An 11,474-nucleotide genomic window follows, 5' to 3' on the forward strand; every position below is an offset into this window, starting at 1 on the left:
AGCAACAGAAATTCATTTTAAGGCTTGGGAATCCCAGATAACAAACATTTAAAAGGTCAAAATTTTCCAAACCAGGATCATACACGCTGAGCATTTTTCCTCTAACTCATTCCTGAGTACAAACATTCACTTGATACAAACAGACCCTGCTAAAATCTGAGTTCAGTGATGAACATGGCTACTCTGCCTGTCTTATCTGCATGGTAGCGGAACACACTCTGGAGCCCGATCCCAGGGGTCCAGATTCTGGTTCTGCCACTCATAGCAGTAACTTGGGGCCAGTGAGCCTGGCTGAGCCCTTCCTCTCCTATAAAATGGGGTGTCTGCGTTTGAGTCACAGAATCATGTAGGTGATTGAATTCCTTATTCTGTGAATAGTAGCCAGTATATAGCAAGTACTATATTTTCTGTTCATTTAATTATTGTCATTTTTCAACTATGCTAAAGGCTATAAGACCAAATTTATGTTCAGATCTGTTAACATAAATGTATGTTAAATACACCTTCATATTATTGCACATAGATTTCATAATACACTTTGATGCAAAGCCAACTTACATTTTGGCTACAACATTAACTTAAAATGGTGAGCAATTCAATCCATAGATATCCTTAGTCCATTTCTCAATATTTCAATATTCACAAAAGATGGCTGAAGGTATTTCTCGACGTTTCTCACTTTTACACTCTCACCATAAAAACATTAAACATTTTAAGTGTTCGTGAGGCAGTTGGCCTCTTTATGAGAACCTTGATACATTATTCAAGAACCAAAGAAAAGATGATGAACAAGAGTAGGTACGAGTCTTGGGTGCTTTATTTGGTTGGACTATTTCCTGGAACTTACAGCCACCAGTCCACCTGGCATTGACATGTGGTGACTAATAGAGACTAGATTGTTCCATATTGATGGCTTGAGCCTGGCCTGTGAAGTGTCCAGTAACCACCCCATGGAAAAGCCATGCTCTTAACGCTCTGCCAGTTACAACTGGTCGTTTTTAGAAGTGGCATTCCAAGAATCAATGTTAGCAGCCACATGTGTAGGATCAGCATGAATAACATAATCATTAGTAGCACCTCTGAGAAGATGGCATTTCACTCATGTCTACATGCCAAGGGACAAGCACAATGCCTAGAACTTTGTAAGAGCTTAATAAACATTTAAAAAAATAAAAATAAAAAAGCAAGATCTACAATGATAATATAGAAATTTTTTAAATCTTCACTCGAGGTCATGTTTATATATCTTAAAGAGAGGGGAAGGGACAGAGAGACAGAGGGAGAGAAACATCAATCAGTCGCCTCTCCTACACACCTTGACTGGGGACTGAACCTGCAACCTAGGCATGTGCCCTGACCAGGAATTGAGCCCGCAACCTTTTGGTTTGCAGGGTGATGTTTCAACCAACTGAGCCATGCTGGCCAGAGCAGGATTAAAAAAAACAACAACACTTTTTTCTTCCATGTTTTCACAACACTTTTCGTTGAATTTACTATAGCATTTAGTGTATCTTAGAATTGCTAGGTATTTACCTTTTAGTCTTCTCCCTTAGACTAAATGCTTCTGGGACAAGGATCAGTTATTGTTCATCGCTGAGAGCTCAGTATCTAGTGATAAGCCTGTCATAGCAGACACTTGGTCAATATTTGTTGAAAGAAAGAAAATAGTATTAGATTTCCTAGATCTCGCATCATTCAAGGAAATTCTTACTCTACAGATGAGGACTCATTGGACTTTAATAAAAATATTTAATGAGGACCAGATACTGGTGAATCCATAGATGCTGAAATTATGCCTGTTCTGCCTGGAATATGTCACATAGACTAGTTAACAAAGCTTTTAAAAGTTCATCACAAAGATCAAAGCTGTGCTTATATATGATAGAATACCAAAATGTGGAAGAACAGATCAGTTAAATTCTTGATTCAACAGTAGAGAATAATTCAGTTAGTTTTGTCCCTGATGTAACAAATTATTGTGAGGCTTTAGAAGGCATAGAACCTTTCAAGGTGCCATGATATTTCAATATGAATGTCAGAACCATGAAGAATATGGCTATAATTTTTAAAATCACTTTTTAGGCTATTTCTTAATTCATAATTCTTTAAATAATCCCAGATTTCAAGAAGGCTGGCATCGTGGCTATTCTGGGGAGGCAAAGAAAGAGTGAAACACAAAGAGAAGTACTCGTGCAATCTTAGCATCCATTTATTCATTTCCCAAGTATCTGAGTGTCTACTTCATGGCAGGCACTATTCCAGTGTCGAATCATACATCAATGCACAAAACAGATAATGAAAACCCCACTCTCTTGCATATTACAACAGGAGGAAGCAGCCAATAAACACAGTGAACAAACAGACTGAGTCTGTGAAAAGGTGGCTTAAGTGTGACGGCAGAAAAGTAAAGAGAGTAAAGGAGATTGGGGAATTGGGGATTTGAATGGAGGGAGGGTTGTTATTACTTTGGGTGATTTGGGAAGGTCTCACTGAATAGGTGACATCTGAAAAAAGACTCAAAGGAGATAAGGAAAGTAACTATGTGACTGTCCAGGTAGAGGGACAGGTGAGCCCAGGCCAAGTCAGGAGTGTGGTGGGACCGGTGGGAGAGAAAGCAGAAGAGTAGAGGATGAGGTCACAGAGGCACTTGAGGGCCAGAGGGTCATTGTCATTGTAACAACTCCAGCTTTTCCTTTCAGAGAGAAAAGAGCCATTGGAAGGAACCTGTTTGACTTTGGCTGTAACAGAGTCATTCTGGCTGTTCTGTTGCCAATAGACTGAAGTTGAGCAAGGTGGACTCACGAAGACCAGTTAGGAGGCTATTGCAGTGATCCAGGGGAGAGACGGAGGTGGCTTGGACCAAGGGGGAACCTGGGGAGGTGGCGAGACTCAGGACGAGGTCTGAAGAGAGAGCCGACAGGGTTTCCTTTGTTATTATGTCTTCTTTAACTGAGCACTTGATGAATGCAATGATATAGGGGAGTCCTCGGGGCATCTTGCAGAGGTAGAAAAATTTACACTGTATTTTCCTGTTTTATTCTTGAATAACCGATTTTTGTTTCATGAATAATTCTTATGATGCAGGTCAAACCTACTTAGTGGCTTTGTCTGCTCTCTCTGGCTGTTTTCCTTGTGAGTACACGGAGGTGACAATGCCACCTCCTGGTGTTTTTGTGTGAACTGAGTGCAGATAAAAGCCTTATGGACCAGAGGAAGCCCTCACTAATAGCAGCTGTTTTCACTCCTCTGCCTGAGGAATGGTTGAAATTGGTCTGAAGAAATTATTCCGGTGGTTTCCTTTAAAAACAGACTGGGGGCGTGGAGATTGCACTCTCTGGGGGAATCCCAAGAAGGCTGCACTTCAGAGAGCTGGGGTTATGTCCTCGCTTCACAGAGGCTCAGAGACAGGCGGACCTGGGGAAGGGTTTCTAGGAGACGGAAAAAGGCAGAACCACGGGTCCAGGCCCCGGGTGACAAAGGAGAATGGGGTTCTGTGCTGTCATCTTCATGTTCAAGGGCATCCCCTGAGCCTAGTAGTATTTAGTGAATGCATTGGAAGTGTTGTTGGATCCCCCAACGAGGGTGGGATATCAGGAAACGAAGAGGCAATTAGCTTGGCGAGGAAATGCAACGCTAAGTTTCACGCTGTCAACAACAAAAATCTCTACGGCCCTGGAATGACCATTTCCCCCGCATTTCTGATCCCAGAGACTGGGGAAATATCTACCAGGAAAATATTGTTGTAAAGTACGACTTTGTGAACTACAGACTATAATTAGACAGTCATCACATACTTGTTAAATTATACACAATAAAAACACCCATAGCTTCAACACAATTCATTATAATTATAAGTTACTCAAGGCTACTTGAAGTTTCCAAGTACCACACTTTTCAGAATAGTCATATACTATACTAGAATGTGGTATATTGAAATGACACTTTGAAAAATGAATTTAAATTCTTCCACATGCAGCAAAGAAACCTCAATGATATAATAGAGAAACACATCACCATCCAAGAGGCAACTGCAAGGAAAGCAGAGGGAGTTAGGGGGATTTCTACCTGCGTCTAGACTTGGCAAATCGCATGTGGGACTTCCACCCAATTTGAAAAGTCCTGATTTCACACCTCGCAGGAGCAGAGTAGGGGGACTTGGAGCCTGGATTTCAGAACCGGATGTGGGTTCAGAGCCTGGCAGGACCTCTTCAGCTGCGTGACGTCCGGCCACTTATTCAATGTCGTGGAGCCTCACTTTCCTCAAGCGTGATATCAAGGTCACGTACTGCGAGTATTATTATGAAATGAGACCATGCTCATGAAGAGCTTAGCCCAGCATGAGGTACAAAGTAAACACTCAATAAATGGGAGCTCTAATAATTATCATTTTATTAGGTCCAACCCAGTCTCCTGTTGCGTGTGGAGTGGTGCTCAATGAATGTCACTGGGAGAGGCTGGGCTGCCTGCCCAAACGCGGCCCGGAGACAGGCAGAAGCGGAAGCTGGAGTCGTGAACAGGCAGGTCTTCGGCGGGAGAGTAACACAGCAGGGAAGTCTGGCTGTGAACAGCTGTGTAATTAGGAAGGAATGGTGGGCCCAGGACAGTGACAACAGGGAGAGAGAGAGAGAACCGGCGCATGAGGAAGCATGACTAACTCGTTATATACAGATGAGGAAAGGGATGATTGCTGGGTGGGGATTTGGGGACGGGGAGGAAGAAAAGTACCTTCCAGTGCAGGTGAGCCGAAGGTGACTTACCGGTGAGAGCGTGGAGGGAGGCCGCGGGCTGGTTTCAGTGCTGATAGAACTCGGTCCTATGGGGTTCCTGTTCCGAGGCCAACAGCACTCCTGACCTTTGGGTGGAAGTTCTGTCACATGTTCATCTCAAAAGAAACCAGAGCATGAGTAGATTGGTGTAAATCTGCCAAACACATTGTAATGCAGCTCAAATGCTCATCTATAGAAGGGTTTGCCATGAGTTTCAAGGCTCCTCACTGGCACAGGCACTTTCAGGGTCCCTGAGGGGCCCGAGTAATGCTTTGCTTTGCTAAGATATTTGACTGCAGTTGCTTTCAGCTCTTAAGTCTCTTCGCACTCTGTCTTCTCTCACACTTCCCCTTGTGTGGGCGGTGCTAGGGCAGTGGGGGGTGTTTCTGGGGAATCCAGCTGAGGGGGGTTTAGGGAAACGTTTTGTAATAAAGAGGCTCGCTCTATTTTCTGAGGTCCAATTACTGACAGCATTTACACCTCACCCTTACCTCTCCTTTCTGCCCTTCATCTGGGCAAGCTGAGAGAAAAGACTGGGTGTTCCTTCTTTGGCAGAGAAGGAAAGTTCACACCACGCGAACCCCTGCCCACGTGTGGGGGAACCCTCGCTCCAGTTCCACATCCTAACAACAGTGAACACCCCGAGCCAATATCCTTCCTCTCCTCTCTCCAGCCATCTTTAGACCAGCACGGGAGTCTTCCCTGCTCTCCCCAGAAAGACTCATAATGTAAGTACAAAACCTTTTCATGTCCTCTCAGTGTGTGTGTGTGTGTGTGTGTGTGATCATTAAGCTTGACATCCCAAACAAATTTTGGGTGGGGGACCCTCCTGTCGATTCAAGATGATCGAACCACATTCAGTTTGGATTTTTAACAGAAATATGCATGGGTCCAGGCATGAGAACCCCCATTCCCGGGCCTGGAGCATTAGAGGACCCTGGTAAGCAAACACAGACACACCTGTGAGCTCCCTGACACACAGGTGAGTGCTCCTGTTGTCTGTGTGGCCCAGTGGGTGAGTCTACACTTCCAGTCTCGTGACCAACACTGTTCGGGCGCAGGTAAACACTTCGCATTTATTGCCCTGGGTCCTCAAAATAAAAAGTGACTCAATCTGAATGCTATGAACCTTCGTGGGTTGTATCATTAAAGATGTCAGGGAGGTACACTGCTTCGGGGTATGGGAGGGTTTGAGTGGTGGAAATTCTTAGATTTTTTAAAAAGATGAACTAATGTACTTGACAGATCTTTCCTCTCAGGTAAGCAGAGTTTTGCATAACTATGCATCATTTCCTAGTGATGCTTAATCACTAGGAATTCATTTTATTGTTTCACTGACTATCCCGTAGGAGATTTCAGAGTTACTCACAACGTAGCAGTTTTACAAAAGTTGTACATGATGGGGGAGGAACACCTTAGCACACGTTTTTTGTGTGTGTGTGTTTTTTTTTAACTGTGGCAACTAAATAGACTGAACTCTAGAGCTGTTAATAGTTATTTTTTATTCAGAATTAAAATAAGGACTTTTAGTCAAGGTGGCATAGGCAGACATGGCTCACTTCTTCACACAACCGCATCGAAATGACAGCTAAAATATAGAAAAAACATCACTTAGAACCATCAGAAATCAAGTTGAATGGAAGTCTGACAATTATAGAATTAAAGAAACCACATACAGACTGGTAGGAGGGGCGCAGATGCAAAACGAGCTGGTCCCAGACCCACAAGTGGTGGATAAAAATTTGGGAGGGATACCTCAGGAGCGAGGAGTCCCAGACTCACGCCAGAACCCCTAGCCCAGGGCTCCAGTGCAGAAAGATAAATCCCCACAACTTCTGGCTGCAAGCACCAGCAAGGACTGAGTCGGTGGAAGAAACCTCTGGAGTCTCAAGCAGTTCCCCTTAAAGAACCCACACATGGACTCACCCATTCAGACTCACTCCCTCTGAGCTCCAGCACCTTGAAAAGGGCAGCAGCTCGAAAGGCACTGGTGGCAAACAGGGAGAAACTGAAGTGTCTGCTATCAAGGCGAACAGAAGCCATCGTCCCTTTTCTAGACCTGCCCCCCCAGCCCCCCCCCCCCCCCACACACACACACAAGAACTGGCAAGCTCCTGCCATATCTGAGACTCCATCAATTTAACAGTCCCACCCAAGCTGCTTTTCCATATGAATGGATGGTCTTGGCTCTTACTTCCTAACTTCCTAAATCCTATCAAACAAGCAACAGCTGGTCTCAGTGAGCCTCAGGCTAGGCACTAGCAGCGGCTGCTCTCGGTTCACAGCTTGGCTTTGCCTGAAAATCTTCAAACCTAGCACAAGTAACAGCCATTTCAGATTGCTTTATAGCTCAGGCAGGGTGGCCAGGGCAAAACACAGGTAGGGGCTGACCTTGTCCTGCACTGTCCAGGAAACCCCATGGCCAGCATACCCAGTGGACAGCTACAAACCATGTTGGAGCACCACCACCCTGCCCTTGCACAGCTGATATTCCACAGAGGGTGGAGGTTGGTGGTCAGTGGTCATAGCCGATCCTTACAGCTGACTGGCCTGGGTAAATCCCTCCCATTGATTTGCCAACAGCAACCAAGACTCAACTGCAAGAGAAGGGTGTACGCAGTCCACAGGAGGGGTGCACCTCAAGTATCCAGCTTGGGTGATTGGAAAGGCTATGCCATTGGACCCTACAGGACACCTACTACATTAGGCCACACTACTGAAAGACACAGTCAAAGCTGCTTTACTTAATACACAGAAACAAATACAGAGAGGCTGCCAAAATGAGGAGACAAAGAAACATGGCCCAAATGAAAGAATGAATAAAAACTCCAGAAAAAGAGCCAAATGAAATGGAGATAAGCAAGCTATCAGATGCAGAGGTCAAAACACTGGTTATAAGGACGTTCAAGAAACTTAGTGAGGACCTCATCAGCATAAAAAAGACCCAGTCAGAAATAAAGGATACACTAATTGAAATAAACAACAATTTACAGGGAAACAACAGTAGACTGAATGGAGCTATGAATCAAATCAATGATTTAGAATATAAGGAAGCAAAAAAAAAAAAACCCAACCAATCAGAACAAGAAGAAAAAAGAACACCCCCCCACCCCCCAAATGAGGATAGTATAAGCAGCCTCTGGGACAACTTTAAGAGATCCCATATTCATGTCATAGGGGAGCCAGAAGAAGAAGAGAAAGGGCAAGAAATTGGAAATCTACTTGAAAAAAATGTGAAAGAATACTTCCCTCATTTGATGAAGGAAATAGACATGCAAGTATAGGGAGCACAGAAAGTTCCATATAACATGGATGCAAAGAGGCCCACTCTAAGAAATATCATAATTAAAATGCCAATAGTTACAGATAAAATGAGAATCTTGAAAGCAACAAGAGAAGTTAGTTACCTACAGGGGAGTTCCCATAAGACTGTCAGCTGTTTCTCAAAAGAAACTTTGCAGGCTAGAAGGTATCGGCAAGAAATATTCAAAGTCATGAAAAGCAGGGACCTACAGCCAAGATTGCTCTACTCAGCAAAGCTATCATTTAGAGTCAAAGAGCAGATAAGGAGCTTCCCAGACAAGAGAAAACTAAAGTTCATCATCACCAAATCATTATTACATGAATATTAAAGGAACTTATTTAATAGAAGATCAAAACTATGAACAATAAAATGGCAATACATTTATATCTATCAACAATTGAATCTAAAAAACAAAGGAAGCAAACAAGAAGAACAGAGAATCATGAATAGAGAGAGCATTTTGATGGCTGCTAGATGGGAGGGGCTGTGGGGAATGGGTGAGGAGGCGAGGGGATTAGGTACAAATAGATAGTTACAGAGTAGCCCTGGGAGTGTAAAGCACAGTGTAGGAAATGAAGTAGCCAAAGAACTTATATGCATGACCCATGGACATGAACAATGGTGGGGGGATTGCCTGAGGGGGTGGGGGGTGCTGGGTGGAGGGGGACAAGGAGGGAAAAATCAGAGCAATGTAATAGCATAATCAATAAAACATAATAATAAATATAAAAATTAAAGTTACATTTAGTTAAATGTAAATAATTATTATAATTAATTTATAATTTGCCACTCGAAAATTGTTATTCTTAAAAATATACAAGGTCTTTTTGGGAAAAGTCCAGCCGTTGTTAATATGATGAGAATGGTTTACGCAACATCAATGCAACCTGGCAGCCAAGGAGAGAAGCCTAGAATGTGCAGGCATGAACAATGATGACCTCGCTGTATTAGTCCATAGAGGTGTCATACACCATTTAGTGATCATGTATACTTTGTGGCCATGGCACTGGAAATGACTGAGCCAGTAGAGCAATGATTCTGCACCAAATTTTGCATTAAGTTCAAACATTCCTCTGCAGAAACTACTCGGATGATTCAGAGGGTTGAAGCTATGGGCACCTGGTGATTGGCAGCGTCATCACAACAACACATCTGCTCACGCTTTATGTCTCATGAAGAGTTTTTTTTCTGAAATATCAAATCACCAGGTGACTCAGCCCCTCTACAGCACATATTTGGTGCCCTGTAACTTCTGGCTTTTCCCAAAACTAAAATCATCTTTGAAAGGGAAAGACTGAGTTCATTTTACATATATTTTTTAAAAAGATATTATAAAAGTGTTGCTATATGAAGAGGCATCAAAGAGTGTGTAACCAATAATGAAGGAAAAAGAATATTAGGAAAGTATGTCAGTCAATTAGTAAAAATATCACATTTCTAGATTTTGTAATGTTTTTGTCATCTGCAAGCTTTTTAAATGATCATTTTTGTGACTTATTTTATTTTTAATTTTTATTTAGTTTTTAAATTGTTTACCTATAGTTGTCTCGATTTTGCCCCCACCATTCCCTCCAACCCCAGCCACCACCGTCTCCCACCCCTGAGACCACCCCTCCTTGGTTTTGTCCATGAGTCCTTTACAGATGCTCCTGAAACCTCCTCCCCTTGTGCCCCCCATTGTACCATTCACTCTCATATCTGAGTATTACTTTCAGATTTGAGGTTGGATAATCTCAAAGAAAGCCCTAAGCCCGTGGAAGTTCCCACACGCTCATCTTACTGATGATAATATGATGATATCATTGATAACATGATCATTTTCAGAAAACAAGCACTTTCATTCATCAATAGTGATTTTCAAACTTCCGGGGTCCACACCACTCTACTGGACGAAGATAATGTCCAGCAAGCACAGGTTTCAGCTGCCAATAATCCAAATATAGCCCAGGAACATTCCCCTCAGACCCCAGCTCACCTAACTCCTAATTTTGTAATACTGATGGGAGTGTGGCTAGGGAAAAATATAGTAACAGAAAAAAATATCCTGCTGGCCCCTGACCTCATCGTTTTCCACTCCTTTGCCATTAAATCCATCTTTCTCCTCTTCCTCATTCTCCTTTTAAATAAAATTTACTTTAGTTCCCACTGCCAATGTGGCACATGTTCATTATACATACTTTAAAAAATATGAAGAACCAGAAATAGACGTTTAGTACATCATCCTGTTGTGTTAAGAATGGTACCTCACCTGGTGGTCTTCCTCCTAAAAGAACGCTCGTAATGTCAGTCTACTGGGGAGAAAAGCATCGCACAGGTGCAAAATGAAAAACCTTCTACAAAGTATCTCAGTCCTCTTTCTAACTGTCAAGGTCAGAAAGCCAGGGAAGTCTGAGAAACTGCCACCATGCAGAGAAGCCTAAGGAGACATGACCACTAGACGGAACAAATGTAACGGGGCATCTTAGATGCCACTGTAGGACAGGAGAAAGATTTTAGAGAAATTAGCTAAACCTGAATGAGGTACGGAGGTCAGTTTATAACTAGGTACCAATATTGGTTCCCTAGTTATCATCAGTTCGCCAGAGTCATTTAGGATGCTAACAACAGGAGAAACTGGGTGTGTGTACATATGGGAGCTTTTAGGAACTTCCTGTGCTTCGTTTGCAACTTTTCCATGAAACTAAAATTACTCTAAAATCAAATGTTTGTTTATAAAAACAAAACCGTGTGACTGTAAATACCTGCACGTACGTCCCGTTTTGCAAAGCAGAACCCTTTTTTTAGAGAGCTGCCTGTCAAATGCAGGTAAAATAAGCGCATTTTGAGCTGACTCAATTCCACACGTTCAGAGGATCTGTATTACTCTTCCAAAAAATGAAAAACATGTACCAAAAAGAAGGTTTACATAATTTTTTTGAAGAATCCATAGTCCCAAGGATAGGCCTAGTCATCGTTCCCAATCCCAAATCCTCTGTGACATGTTTTCTCTGAAGTAATTCTCCAGATGTGTTTTCGCAATTGGGTTAATACTGTATATAGTTTATATTAACCTATATAAATTATAGGTTAATACTACTATAATTTAGTGCTGCATTTTATCACTGAACATTAGAGCGTGTTTGTCATAAACACCATTTCAGTGGTTACATAACAGTCCATCAACATTTGCCTAACCGTTTCCGTATTGTTGGGTACTTAGGATGTTTCTAATTTTTTTGCAGTGTTGTAAATAGCCAGGCAGAGGATATCTCTGTACCTAAAGTTGCTTTATATATTGAAATTATTTCTTTCTGATTGATTCCCAGAAGTGAAATTACCAGGTCAAGAAATTTTAATGCTTTTGATGGATTCACTGCCTGGATTTTTATTGCAAAATTGGCAGGAGTCAGCATCCCGGGAGCAAC

The 11,474-nt window shown here is 42.5% G+C and overlaps 1 protein-coding gene across 1 annotated transcript in view; it reads right to left on the reverse strand.

Annotated features, from left to right (window-relative positions):
- Nucleotides 1–6,809, reverse strand: part of PNLIPRP3 (pancreatic lipase related protein 3) — a 34,039-nt gene extending 27,230 nt beyond the window's left edge. Inside the window, exon 1 of the mRNA XM_037063818.1 lies at nucleotides 6,707–6,809. Coding sequence (XP_036919713.1) covers nucleotides 6,707–6,809 — 103 coding nt within the window. The remainder of the gene's footprint in view (nucleotides 1–6,706) is intronic.
- Between the last annotated feature and the right edge of the window lie 4,665 nt (nucleotides 6,810–11,474).

The sequence above is a fragment of the Sturnira hondurensis genome, unplaced genomic scaffold, assembly GCF_014824575.4.
Source record: "Sturnira hondurensis isolate 20B ecotype Veracruz unplaced genomic scaffold, ASM1482457v3 Scaffold0014854, whole genome shotgun sequence".
NCBI lineage: Eukaryota > Metazoa > Chordata > Mammalia > Chiroptera > Phyllostomidae > Sturnira > Sturnira hondurensis.